This window comes from Lissotriton vulgaris, chromosome 6 (genome assembly GCF_964263255.1).
Source record: "Lissotriton vulgaris chromosome 6, aLisVul1.2, whole genome shotgun sequence".
Classification (NCBI taxonomy): Eukaryota; Metazoa; Chordata; class Amphibia; order Caudata; family Salamandridae; genus Lissotriton; species Lissotriton vulgaris.
In genome coordinates this window covers 1754593045-1754608089 of record NC_141694.1, presented here as the reverse complement: position 1 = coordinate 1754608089, position 15045 = coordinate 1754593045, and the positions used below count along the sequence as shown (strand labels likewise).

Sequence of the window (15045 nt, the reverse complement as noted above, 5' to 3'; positions counted from 1 at the left end):
CACAGACCAGATATGACTTGAAAATGCAAAAAGTAACGTCTGAGCCAGACAGCTGTTCAGAGCTGCTGAGGTTGCAACAACCAATGGTTCCCTACAGACTGAACAATTTGTGGAGGAAGCAATCGTGAGGATTTCCTTGCATTGGCCACATCACTCAGCGACGGATGGAACCACAGCGGAAGCACATTGAATGCCTGCCTATCCAGGGAGAAGTCGAATTTAGATTGTGCTTACATCTCCAATTTGAATGAGAGGAGTACAAATACACAATGAGACGACTAAGAGGCGGGGAAGAGTGGTACAAATAATAGTGCCTAGGTGGTAATTTGGGGAAAAACACTTACAGCTTGAATCCGAAGTAAGCTTGTTGAGGAGGTATAAGTGATAGATCCAAGGTGCAGTTTCTAAAATTTGAATGCTTGACATAGCATTTTATAGTGGCACAAGGGTGGTCCTTCTCTAACTAAATGTACTTCTGCTACAATTGAAATGAAATAGGGATTTCAGATGTTTTGAGTTAAACAGTTTATTTAGTATTCACAAACACAAAGCGAGGTCCTAATACAGGATAGTTAACTTGAAAAATGTCAAATATCATAAAGTTGCATATGCAAGACTCTTGTGTGTTTTTTGCAATTACTTTATGGTCAAACACCTGAAGAAATTGCCTCATATTTAATGTAATGTAGATATTCTGGTGTGTAAGTTTCTGCAGCCTTCGAATTAGAGAGACTTACAGATGTAAGCAACGGTTTCTATTCACCTAATGCTTGGATGAACAGTCCTCAAGGATGGTACCTAGACTAATTTCTAGAAGTCTTTCATACCAAATTACAAAATAGTGACAGGGGTTATGCTTTTGTTCCTTCTGGGCAGATTACACGAAGTATATACCCCAGATCCTTAGCAGCATGTCTTGGAGTTTTGCTTCTAACCCTCCTGCTCAGATTCAGAGCAGCATATACAATGGACGTTCATCCGTGACTCCAAGTGTTATGCCTCTGTCCCTTGTGGGTAGATTCCACACAGTACATACCCTGCATGCACAGCGGTGCCCCAGGAGTTGTTCCTCTGTCCCCTTCAGGGCAGGTGACACACAGTATATACCCCAACTCTGAACAGAACCACCAGGGGTAGGATTTCTGTTGTTCGGGTGTTCTCCAGATACCATACACCTTGGGGGACTCCACCTAATAACATGCTATACACTTTGTGATACTCCAAACATTAAGACACAGCCCACCTCTAAGATGGTGGAATGTGCGGTTTTGTCTATTCTTAGGCTCTCTAAAAGTCATCGTAAGTTTCTGCAACATTGTTTGTTGCACCGTGTTTGAAGCAGGTGTTCAAACATCACCCAACACCTCCTGTATGGGGCAAACTAGAACCAACGCCTTCTCAACGCTGCACCTGGAAAGGGCGTGATAAGCACAATGCAAATCAGAGAGCTTTTTAGCAATGTGAGGGGTATAAGACACTGTATAAAGGCTACAATGCAACATAGTCCAAATAAAATCAGCTTATTAACCAGGCTTGATGGTTCAGTTCTGCAATCATTTGAACAGGAGAACTGACAGACTCAAATTCCTTTTATCATACTCTGCGGTATTATACTAGACCTCATGTTTGTGGTAGGATATCTTGGAGACTTCAATTTCTTACCATCTTTGGTGACATGTACAACAAACAACCCTTCTTCGTTGCCCAATGCTATCCGTTCATGATCTAAGACAAAAGTAGAAAATCTTGGTAAATAATCACTTTAAAAAATGAAAACTCTTATACACGTAATACATTGCTTGTCTCACCGATTAGGGTGAAGGCAGTAAATTCACTTAGTATATTGGGTTGGAAAAGTAGATTTTCATTGCCCCAAAAGATTCAAGGCCTTAGAACAAGGGCTTTTTCTTAGCTACAGTGTTAGCCATGATAAGCAACTTACCCAGAACTCGACCACAAACAATAATAAAACAAGGGTTTACTTTCTGCAGTAGAGGACGAGGGAGCAGCTGATCATAATGTTTGAAAAATGTGATGCAAAGAACTGAAGAAATGGTAGGCTCAAATTTTCCCTCCATCTTTTTGTTGTTTGGTAGAAAATCTGCACTATGGAAGCCTTTTGAAGGAGTGATGCTCAAATTCCTTGCACCCAATTGCCACAATTTCTACATAAAATAAGGTGGACAGACTGCTTTATCAGATTAACGTACACCTCTAACGTAAATCTAGATTTTCATGCCTCTATTAAACACCATTTCTTGTCAACTAGAATCAAAACACAGCTTCTTTACTTTTACAACCTTCTGCAACCTGACAGAGTATAAACAAACTCTTCTCAGATTGGTAAAAAAATATTAGCCACTAGATCACGTGATGCAATAACAGGAATTTATAATGTTTTGGGCCTAGATCTTCAACTGCTTTTGATTCATCATAAAATCTTCTGGTCACCCACCAACTTCCACAGACTAAACCTAAATGGAAACAACACTTCTTGGAAACTAAATCAAAACTAAGGAGGCTGTGTGCACATGTTTACATTGTGCCCTGTAGTTGAGATCTAGGTGTCATAAATCAGCTAAAGGATGTAAATGACTACAAATTGTTGTCTTTTGCTAACACCTACTTTAAAACTATGTGGCTTTAAAGTGCATTATTTCTCAAAACGCTGGATATCAAAGTGCCTCATCATTGCCAACTGCATTAATTATAGAAACAGGTAAAATAAACACACATTACATATCGAGGCTCGGCTAAAGGACATGACCGCTCAGTCCTCACTGGAATAGTTTTCATTTCAACCACTTGGTAAAGAGTAATTTATTTCATTAAGTTATAGGGTGAATACTTTTAAATAGAAGTTTACATTCCCCTATTTAAACATGTATGTATACCCCTACTGTTAATGGTTTTGTCAGCCTCTTGTCACTATATAGTTTTCTCAATTCCGCTTTAATGTTATACTTCACTAACCTCTCCTTCCTCTCCCTGAGTAAAATATTTTTTTCCACACAGCTGCTGTTACAAGGGTAGTTTATTGTTCTTTTATAATACTTTTAGCAGTGCTTCCTAAAGGTTTCAGAACTGCGACCCACTTTTTCCAACGAAAAACTTTGCGACCCACTAGCTCGAATATACATGAGGTGGGCGACTTTTTACCATCGGGGTCCGGTTCTGAGGCAGTTTTACAGGCACCAAGCGGGTGTTCAGCATTGAAGCGGTGGCCACTGTTGCGACCACTCCCCTCCCGAGACCCATGATGTAGTTAGTGACTACATCTCATAATAAACTCGGTTCCTCTCAGACACGAGGGATACCGGATCATAAATAATTGTATACATTTTTATTTTTTCAAACCTATAACCTCTGGTTAGGGTGGGCCTTAGCGCGCCCCTACCGCCGAGGTTTACACCTCACGGTCCTGACGAATGCCTGTTTAACTTACAACACATAAGCAGAAACATGTTGACCACTTCCTAGTGGACTTTGCTGAACAATCTATTCAGCCTTAATGTCCCACACTTTGTTTTTAACTATGTTTGATTGGCTTCTAATAAAATGTGTTCTTTGACACAATCATGCCATTTTTAACACTCACTTTTCACTATTCACTGAACATGAACTACCAGCTCCGCAGTAATTCTGGCGTAGAAGCACACCAGGGTGGCACTCGGCCTCTCCTGGTGGAGCCCGATGATGAAGCATGTCACCTACTAGGTTGGTGAGTGAGGGTTTTAAAAAGAACCTAGTTGGTCTCTTCCTTTGTGCTCTACCTTTATCATACAAATAAAAGGCATATTCTTCTGTTGTTACGATTAGACTTTTTAATGTGAGTGAGTATACACTTGTAAAGCGCATGACTACCAGAGTCCTCCCAGCGCTGGAGACAAGCATAAAACGAAGCAGGGCAGCCGGTCTTTAGATGTTTGCGGAACCGTAAATGGTTGGGCTCGAACCGAATATGGTCTGGCAGAAGGTTTCAGCACCTCGCCGCAATAGCGGAGAAACGCCTGCCCCCACTTCGCACTCGGTTCACTCTGGGAATACCGGCAAGATGTTTATTCTCAGAGCGCAGTGACCTTTTAGGAAAATAACGGGGAATGATGGCACGAAGGATCGGAGGGGCAGTATCCGAGAGAGATTTGTAAGCAATGCACAATGCCTTGAATTGGATTCTTTCAGCTACTGGCAGCCAGTGCAGAGAGGTAAGGTGTGGTTTAGCAGATTCCCGGTTGTTGACCTGCATCAGAAGACGTGCGGCACAGTTTTGGACTATTTGAAGTTTTCTGATGGTAGTAACAGGAGCACCTAAATAGATCACATTAGCATAGTCCAGCCGAGAAAGAATCAAGGCTTGAACCAGCAGTTTCCTGGCACTGAGGAACGGCAGGAGTGGTAGAACCTTTCTTATCATTTTGAGGATGCCATAACAGGCGACTGCTACCTTGCTCGCCTGTACCCCAAAATTCAGGTTGCTGCCCAACCAGACCCTTGATATGGTCTTTGGAGGCAGGCATAGAGCCCAGGCAATTAGGCCAAAAAGCACTGGGCTCCAAGTTGGTGGGTTTGCCCAAAAACAAGAGCTCAGTTTTAGCAGCATTCAGTTTTAAAAAGGAGCTGTCCATCCATGCCGACACTTTTTCCAGGCAATTCGCCAGGCTGGTATTATTATTGCCCGAGGGATTAAGGGACACCACCAGCTGGGTGTCATCAGCGTAGGTAATGATCCTAACCCCAAAGGGCTTGACTAAATCGGTCAGGGGCGCATATAGACATTAAAAAGCGTTGGGCTCAGGGAAGAGCCCTGAGGCACCCCGCATCTCAAAGGCATCCTATCTGAGACGACATTGTCTTCAAAAACCTGGAAAGACCTTTCTGTGAGGAATGACTCCAGCCAATTTAAAAGCATACCGGTCACTCAGCATTCTCTTAGTCTTGTTACCAGGAGCTGGTGGTTGACCGTGTCGAAGGCCACGCTAAGGTCAAGTAATATAACAGCTGCGGACCCTCCGTCATCGAGAATTTTCCGCGACTACTCAATAACCACTAATAAGGCATTCTCTGTACCTTGGTTGGGTCTGAAGCCAGTTAGCGAGGGGTGTAAACAGTTGTTTTGTTCTAGAAATGTAGAGAGAACAGAATTAATGTATTTTTCACTAATTTTGGCTATCCCAGGCAAAAGTGAAATTGGGCGGTAGTTCGCGAAGATTTCGGGGTCCATGGATGGTTTCTTCAACAGGGCTCTGACCCCGGCAGAAAAGGATATATTATTAAGTTCCAGGATAACAGGAGCAATAGCGTTGAGGACCATATTAGGGATAGTGGGGGGAGCACTATCGCACGGGGAGCCAGATTTTAATTGGGCAAAGTATATTTTTAAAGCTTTTATGTCCCTGGGGGGGATTATGTCAGTAGTGGGGATAGGAAGTTGGGTGGGGTATTCTGGGAGGTCAGACCCTGTTGGCATTACTAGTGGGGGAAAGATGGAGTAAATATCTTCAATTTGCTTATGGAAGAACATTGCCAAATTGTTACATCTTTCATCTTTATTCTCTGAGGGTAAAAGGGGAACTGGGGGTTTCAGAAGAGACTTAGTGATTTTAAAGATTTCCCAGGGGAATTGGCAGCGGAAAGTATTTTCTTTCCATAGTAGTCAGATTGAGCGGTTCTAATTTCTGTCTTATAGGCTCTCATGGCAGCTCTGTATTTATTTTTTTTCCGTTGTGGAGAAACCCCTTCTCCAGTTTCTCTCCAAGCGCTTACACATTTGTTTCATTTCCCTAAGTTTGGGGGAGTACCATGGAGCACAATGCTCTACTTTATTGCTGGTTGTCCATTTTTTGGGGATTAGGGTGTCTAATGAAAACTCCAACCACTGGTTAACATTATTGCTGGCAGATTCCGGGTCGCTTCCTAGAGCCGGCTGGTATTATTCAGAGTCGATGCCCAGGAATCAAGAGATAGTTTACCCCAATTCCTATTCCACATCCAGTAAGTATCTGTTCTTGGCATATAGAGCTGTAGATTCACATGCTTTGGATACTCCTGTCATCTAGTGTTGGGTCCGGATATTTGCAAGGGGTTTTTCTTCGAAGAAGTCTTTCATTGTCACGAGGTAAGGTGACTTTTCCTTTCGGTAATAGTGCGCATGGTCATTGACTCTACTGTTAGATTGTTTTTCTGCAAGAGGGTGAGAATGGAGTGTAGTATAAAGATGTCCATGCATATAAGTGTATAATGAAGAACTGCAATAACTACAGGTATCCATGGAGGCGGGTGGGCACATGTGAATCTACAAGGTTCGATGGGCCCCCTTTTGTTTCGGCACCGTGCTGGTGGAAGCTGTCTTTTCAGTGCAGAAAGTGTCGGCTCCGAAGGTTGCTTGATTTTCGCAATGGAGGATTTCGGCTCTGATGCAGACTTGTGCTTGGAACCGGAGGGCTCTGGCTCCAAGGAGGACTTTTGAGGCCTCAGTACAGAACCGGAAGGCTTGACTATCTGTTTCGGAGATGAGCTTGGAGGCGGGGTGTCGGAAAGGTCGTCTCGGTGCTTACCATGGCCAGGAAGCAGAGGTGGTGCGAAGCCTTGTGTTTTTTTGGAGTTTGTTGGGGCAAGGGGTCTTTGATACTCACGTCACCTTGTCCCTGCGGCAGTTCTTCGGCATCGAGGTCTATCTCAAGTTCAGATTCTGAGTCTTGTTCGGAGAAGGCCTCCTCCTTCTCTGACGCTGATGCCTCGATGTCTTCTTGGCCGGAATCTTCACTGAAGATGTCGGGCGTGTCTTCGATGCTTTGGCGCTACATGTCTCAAAGTAGAGCCCGACGATAGCGAAGAGTCTTCTTTGATCGGAACGATCTACAAGCGTTGCAGGTTTCTTCTTTGTGCTCGGGAGACAAGAACAAGTTGCACACTTGGTGTGAGTCGGTGCGCAGATACTTTGTATGGTACCAAGGACAGAATTTAAACAGAGTCCGATACATCGACGGATAGCTGACTCGGCGCGGTTAGGCATCAAAGGCCGTCCATGAAGCTTTGCGATCGAACGTCGATTCCAAAGTCAAAACGATACGCTGAGAAGTAGGAGAAGCGTACGGAAACAATACAGTCGGGGGTAGAGCAGATTGTGTGTCGAGGGGAACCCGAAGAACGTTTTCCAACCTGAGTAGAGCTGTCCAAACCCGATGGCGGAAAAAAACAATCTAACAATGGAGTCGATGACTATGCGCAATATCACCGAAAGGAGTAGTCACCTTACCTCGGGACTAGGAAAGACTTCTTTGAAGGAAAACAACTTGCAAACATCGGGACACAACACTAGATGGCTGGAGTATGCATAGCATGTGTATCTACAGCACACATGCCTCGAACATTACTTTATATTTGCTTTCCTAAGTGCTGAAGGTGTACAGTTTATTTACAGGTCTTTACACTTTCTTGTGCATTACAAACAATTACAATCTATAGCCTTTTCTATTAAACTATCTGTACCGCAGCAAGATTATCACATAATTCACTTTACTTTAGTTTTTCTGATGCAAAGTGAGAGGATTTTGTAAGCACAAATCCCCACATTAAAAAAGTAACCACAACTTGTCAGAAGACAGCCTAAAATTTGATCTGTGCATTTGAAGCGCAGCAAATGTGACAAGATAAATACAGAATGTTATGACATCTTTATTTTTTGCTTGCACTTTCATAACCCACAAAAAACTGGCTTGCGTCGACACACAATTTGGGAAACACTGGTTTATAGTGTTTCTCTTCCCCTTTTGGTATCTTAGTAAATATATTCTAACTGCAAATTCCACAATGATCATAGAAAATGACTGCTGAGCACAAGTGTTGAACCACTTATTATATTGTGGTCTGAGCTTCTGTTTGCTAGAAGTTAAAGATTTAGAAGGCAGAGCTGTGCTCACCTCATACTCTTTATCCCTCATTAGTTTACCAGCTACCAACATTCCGAAATGTACTCATTATCATAAATACAAGTAACCACTTTACCGGACCACAGACCCCGTACTCCTAATCCCGATGCCGGATGATTTTCTTTTGCAGCAGTATCCCTTTGACCCCTTGAGAAAGACTTGGCCTGCTGGTCATTTGGGTGAAAAAAGGTGTTGGCTGTTCCTTTGATTACTTGTATTTATGATAAAGAATGGAAGATACTTTTTCTGAACATTAGGGTCCAATTTGGATTTCGTGCCCTGCAGCATTTGCAAACAGGCTGCAATGCGGCTGCTCCCCTGATGATGACTGCAATGAAAAGTGACTCGCTGACTGCTCTGCTGTGAGACAGGCACCTGCTGCCTACATCATATCTGTATTGCTCAATGAACCAATTAGTTCATTTATATAGCGCGACTAATCACCCAAGAGGTGTTCACAGACAGACTGCTGTTTATGGTTCAGCCAAAAAGTTCTCTCCTTTGCTCGTCCTCTGCCTTTTTTGACAGCCGTCGAACAAGTGGCTTGTAAGTGTAAATCTCCCAAGACACTGTCAGAAACACAACTTTATTCACTATTGTTTTAGATCCTACGGTAGTGACTGTGGCCTGCACTGGCTGAGTGTTACTCATAGCTTCCACATGTTTTACCTGGGGAATAAAGAGGCTATCTGATCTCTGTCCCCATAACTGCAGTTTTTAAGCTTAAAATTGCCTACGTTGCATCTTTGTCTTTTTTCTACAAATCTCGACTACCATACCCATGCAACTGCTGAAAAGGGGCACAACATATGAGCTGGACTCACCTCGACAGCCTTGCAAATACACTGCATGACCTTTACACGTATGATTATTGGAATTAAGGAATCTACAATAGTCCTGTCGAGAACATTATTTACGTTAAGAAAATGATTTACCGCTTTACTACTGTTTATCATCAAAAATGATTGCACATGGGCACGACATTTATTACTGTTCCGCGGAGGTAAAAGTGGAAACGAAAGCATTATCAAGCCTCATCACAATTGCTGGATACCTAGAGCAACACCAATCTTTAAACTAGAACTATTTTTGGCAACAGGGTGGCAGTAAAGTGATAAAAAATGATCACGCTGAATAAGAATGGTATAAAACTGTCTTCGCATGCCATGCGTCTGTTCGACATTAAACAAGGCTCGGGTAGGGGAAGACATCTAATAACAAGCATTTGCAATGCTACAGGTCTCGCATTTACGCGAGTTTAAGGTATTGTAAATGACAATGCCTTTTTTTTTTAAAAGGCATTGTCGTTTACAATGCGAGACCTATTGCATTGCAAATTCTGGTTTTAATTAGTTACCAAACATAATGCCCAAGTGCATGTCTATGAAGTATGTGTAGTCCCTCAGCCCACATTAGCAAAGGGAAGCCCTTGCTACTTGTAGCTTTCATAGCCATGGGCGTCCGCAGAAATTTTTCCAGGGGGGGGGGCAACATTGTAACTTTGTCACTCGCCTTCCAGGATGGGGGCAAAATTGTAACTTCATCACTCGCCTTCAAGGCAAGTTAAAGGCAGACGGCCCATTGTCATTCTTTATGTGGTGATCAGCAGCAGACAGAATGACAATGGGCCTGTCCAAAGTCCGCTCGAGGTCGGGGAGGTCGGGGAGGGGCTGCTGCAGCCTCTAGAGTTCAAAGAGAAGTGCGAGAGGCCCCAAGTGTGAGAACATTTAAACTCCTGGGGCTTCTCGCAGGGGAACAGCCTGCTGTAATCATGAACATTAAGGATAAAACAAAAGGGACCGGCGATCCAGGGGGGGCAAGCGCATCCCCCTGCGGACGCCCATGTTCATAGCCTCACCGAGAGTTTTCTTATACGCAGTGCTTTAAATGGGAAAAAATAAGTGCAGGTACTCATTAAAATGCGCAAGAGGTGTAGTGAGTGGGCGGGGTTAGGGGCGGGGCTAAGGGCAGGACATGATGATACTAAACGACTTCTATAATAGTTGCAGCACACACCAAAACACATGATAAATGTGTTTATATAACCAAAGCAGGTTAACTCATTATACAAAATGAAAGAGAAATGCAATAATATGTTAACATTTCCTATTTTCTGCAATAGTTGCACCTTCTTAATGCCATACTGTTAATTGCTGTTGTTTAGTACAATACTATATATTTTTGAGCAAGTGGGAAGGAAGAAACTGAAAATATCCCCACTTCGAACCAAAGCTCTTATGGCACCAAGCAAATCTTCATGACCTCCCCAGATGATATCTCTTGACTCTTCCATCGATCTATCCATTCATACTTTCATCCAACCATTCGCCTGCTGATGTTCACCATTTACATTCTGTTGTCTATTCAGTTTTTCATCCATCATTCAGTTGATTTTCACCATTCCGTCTGTCCACCCTTCAAATCCAAACCTATCCATCCTTCCTTAACCCTATCCATTAATCTTTTCACTCATCCATCTCTTTATCCACCTTTTCACTCATCCCTCAATACTTTCGCTCATCTATCCATCAACCCTTTCACTCCTTAATACCATCCGCCCTTTCATTCCATCCACCCTTCACTCAATCCCTCCTTTCACTCATCCATCATCCACCCTTTCATCCATCCTCTCTACCTTTCATTCATCCATCAAATATTTAACTTATCCACCCACCATTGGCCCTTATATCCAATCATCCACCCTCTTTCACCCATCCATTCACTCATCTATCCATTCATCTGCACATCCACCCTTGCTCACTCATTCACCCATCCACTCACTCACCAACCCTGCCTACTACGTTATTTATGAACCTTTGTCGCCGAGCAGACATGTACACACAAAGGACCATCCATTTTCTTTAAAATACCTCCTGAGAGTTTCTTTATTCTTTCTCTCTCACTCTTTTCTTAAAAAAAACAGGCTTACAAATGCAGGCAAACAGACAAACATAAGCAGACACACAAAACATTTCGGTATGTTAAAATCCATGTTATACTCTTCAGTATGGCTTTTTAAATTGCCACTGCCAAGGGATTGATGGGATTTCTGTGTTTACGCAAATGCAGAGGATAGTGTGAATGTGTTGACAGCACAGGGCCAGAATGGACCCCAGAGCTGCCAAGGTTTCAGATTGCTATGTGTGACATTTTCATATTTTCATTGTAATTATGAGTGACATTTCAACGATATGAATGACACTTTCTCACTAGAAAAATGAGGGAATCGTATAAATATAAAAAAATTACACATTTGAGTCGAGCTGCTAATGTTTCAGATTGCGTATGTGTGACATTTTCATAGATTCGGTGGATTTACGAGAGTCAGGCAACAACTCGATGTGTAACACTTAGAGGGGCACATTCTTGCGAGCATAACCATGGTATGAAGTCAATGGAAGTAGACAAATATCAGAAATCGCACTCATTTGAGCAACAAGGAAGTCAAACTCGGCAGCAGGTGCTTTTGAAGCTATAATTTAATTTCAATAAAAATCAGCACCCTCTACCCCAACCTCAGCTTCAGGTGCGGCCAAACCACATATAACAAAGGGATCTCTGTGACAAAAACAGCAACTCACTGAGCTATCTACATACAATACAGTACAATACAATATGCCTTTTTGAAGGCGTATTAACCATCTAAGCTACTTATTGGTCAGAGTGCAAACTGTCAGTAGAGAAAACTGACTTCTCGACAGCGGCAACAATAATCCCATGAGTTATCTCTGACTTAGCAAGTCTAACTGTGCTGAGAAAATAAAGGGTGCTGCTTTGTAGTGTCACTGTCAAGCAGGGATGGTAAACACTTTGCACTACTAATAAATCATCAAAACTGCTAGTTTAGACAAAACGTAGCACATATTCAGCCCAGACAGACAACTCTATTGTGCCCATTTGCAAGCCCCCTGCCGTGCTGGAGCCCCATAATCATTTTCGTAACAAACTTTTTAAATGTCAGAAGCAGGAGAATATTAAATTATCTCTTTACAGCTGTCGGAACGATCCACCGAGGAGCTGCTGGCCTGGCACCGCATGGATCTCTAGCCTGTCTCTTCTTCAGGAAGTCAGACAGCGAGCCCTGCTGCAGTGTCTCTGCCTGTGCCCTCTGCTCCCACCATGAGACTCACAATGTGAGTCTGGGGCAGAGGTCATGAGGAGGTGTGCAGGTGATGGATTCTCGAACACGGCCTCCTTCAACTCCATGCAGCAGGGGAATTTCATGGGTGCACTGGGCCGGCTGGCAGGCAGGAAAGGCAACATCCTGCCGCAGCCTGGGCATATAAGAAACAGACCTTGAGGCATTTGACGTTAGGAAGGTGGGCGCCTCAATACAGAAAACAGTTAGATTAGCGCTCCAGGGGCCTCTTCGATCGCATTGTCTGGGCATTTACCCTCAGATCAAGAGAAAGGACGTGTGAAATTCCGCCGCCCTTTTGTCTGATAACATTTCTTATGTTCAAAGTGTTACCCTGCACTGACTTTTCACTTTTCACTACCTGAAGTGATGCGCTTTGAAAATCACATGCGCGCACACTAGCAGGTAAAATGAATCTCCACCCAGCTCTGTCAAGCACAGCATGACGGCGAGCACCGGACATTATTTAAAATGTATTTTATTTTATTTAAAACACTTGTAGTGCGCAACTGTCACCTGACAGGTATCCTGGCGCTGAAAGCTTACTCCTAAGATGGAAAGAGACGGGAGGCTAATTAGGGAATTAGAAGTGAACGGGATTGGGGAAGAGCCAAGTTTTGATTCGCTTTCTGAATGGCAGGAGTTGTGGAATTTGGCGAATGTCGACCGGCAAACTGTTCCAAAGTTTGGCGGCGGCCACTCTGAAGGATCTTCCCCCGGTCCTTACCTTGTTAAATCAGGGTACCAACACAAGGCAGGCTGAGGTGGATCGGAGAGTTCTGGTGGGGGTGTACGAGGAAAACATTTTTTGTAGGGATCTGGGGCCTGTTCCGTGTAGTGCCTTGAAGACAAGGCAGAGTGCTTTAAAAGCTATTCGCTGCTTCAAAGGGAGCCAATGTAGCTCGGCTAAGGCTGCTGTGGCCGAGGATCTCCTGGTCCAACCAAGTGCCAGTTTGGCTGCAGCCGACTGGACTCTTTGGAGTCTGTCCAGTAGAACAGCTGGGGACTCGAGCAAAAGAGCATTACAATAGTCAAGGCGACTAAGGATAGTGCACCTGACTATTAGTGCTCGGGCCTGGGCGGGGAGTAGTGGCATGATTTTACGTAAAGAACGCAGTAGGGCCGAGCAGGTAGAGACTGTTTTGGTTACCTGCGTTTCCTTGCTGAGGTTGTTGTTTAGCATAACACCCAGATTGCGGACACTAGTGACCGGCTGTGGTTTTTCTGGGTTTTCCGGGGGCCAGAATTCTGTAGGAAATAGGCGAGGAATCCGGCTGCCAGAACAGAACAGGACCTCGGTCTTGGAGGATTTGAATTGCAGGGAATTCATGTGCAGCCAGCCGGCTGTGTCTCTTAAGCAGTCATGGAACGATTCCATGGGGATTGAGTCTTCCCCCTCCCAGGAGAGGATGAGCTGGGTGTCGTCCGCGTAGTTTACAGTTTTCAATCTGTGGGATTTGATTAAGGTGACCAGTGGTTTTAGATAAACGTTAAAAAGGATCGGGCTAATGGACGAGCCCTGGGGTACACCGTGAGGTACTGGGGAAAAAGCGGATTGAAAAGGGGGGAGGGACACAGCCTGTTTCCTATCTCTCAGGTATGAATGGAACCAGAGCAGGGCGGTGCCGTCGACCCCTGCCTCTCTGAGCCTCTTCAGCAGAATCACATGGTTAACCATTTTGAATGCGGCAGACAGGTCCAATAAGATCAAGGCCACTGCGTGGCCCTTGTCTGCACACATCCGAAGTTCTTCCATGGCTGTAAGCACAGCCGTTTCGGTGCCATGGGCTGGGCGAAAACCGAATTGGAAGTCGTCCAGGATGTGATTCTGCTCAAGATGTGTCGAAAGACAGGAGCTAACCCAGCGTTCCACCACTTTCGCTGGAAAGGGTAGAAGCGATATAGGTCGAAAGTTGAATAGACACTCGGGGTTCAAGGAGGGTTTTTTCAGCAGCGGGGTGATAAGTGCTTGCTTCCAGGGGGTGGGGACAAATCCACAGCACAGAGATTGGTTGCAGATCCTACGGAGGGTGTGGAATAGTTCAGTTCCGCACGCTTTCCAGGTTTTAGGGGGCAGTGGTTCGAGGGGGGACCCAGAAGTGATTCCGTGTGCCAGTCTCTCGAAATCTGCTTCGGGAATAGGGGGGAGAGCCTGTAGACATTCCCTTGGTAGGTGTCCTGGGCTCGGCGGATCAAGGTTAGTAGTGGCGGCTCAGGGGGAGTTTAGATTATCTTGCAACCCTGCTGAATAGCTCAGCTGCGGCTCTGATGGGCGGGAGGGAGCTGCAGAAGCGGCGACTCGGCTGCCAGTGAACTCTGGCTCACCAGCACAGCCATGAGCAGACCTTTTCATGTGTACCGGTACTCTCCTCGGGCAGTAGAGAAGTGCCGGTACTCAAAGTGATACATTTAGGAAGTGCCGGTACTCAGTACCGGTGAGTACCGGTCCATTTAAAGCACTGCTTATACGCAACCACGGTACCACCATTATTTTGTGCTACTACCCAAATGGGCACTGTTACTCCAAAGCTGCCCCCTCCAAATACTCATGAAATTCAATTCAATCTCTCAACCACGAGAATCTACTACTCCTTAAAATTGTTAAACTGTGCAGCAATGTTGTACAATGCATTCAAGCACTTTTTCTAAAGTGTTCAATGACTTGTCTGGGATAGCAATGCATTCTCAATCCTACACACAATATTAGGGCACCCCTTTGACCTTTATTCGCTATGGGGGACAGATCTCAATGCTTACTACACATCTATACCATACTTGGGTAGATCACAACCTCACTACCTTTCTACTGACTTAAACCCAACAGATCTACCACTAAATCATTTGCAGGCACGCACACCTGCAGTGCTAAATAAAATACCGCATTGTATTAGTATTTATGGAGGGCTTTCAATGCTGCTAATAAGTATTTCAAGGCCTGAAGACTACTGCCTCCCATACACTGTCCGGCTGTGAACATAC

General features: G+C 44.3%; 1 protein-coding gene across 2 annotated transcripts in view; it reads right to left on the bottom strand.

The window, feature by feature from the left end:
* Window positions 1-15045, bottom strand: part of CDC42BPA (CDC42 binding protein kinase alpha) — a 1012118-nt gene that overhangs the window by 91435 nt on the left and 905638 nt on the right. For both annotated transcript variants that reach the window (XM_086927989.1, XM_086927990.1), the window contains one exon: window positions 1663-1725. In XM_086927989.1, coding sequence (XP_086784115.1) covers window positions 1663-1725 — 63 coding nt within the window. The remainder of the gene's footprint in view (window positions 1-1662; window positions 1726-15045) is intronic.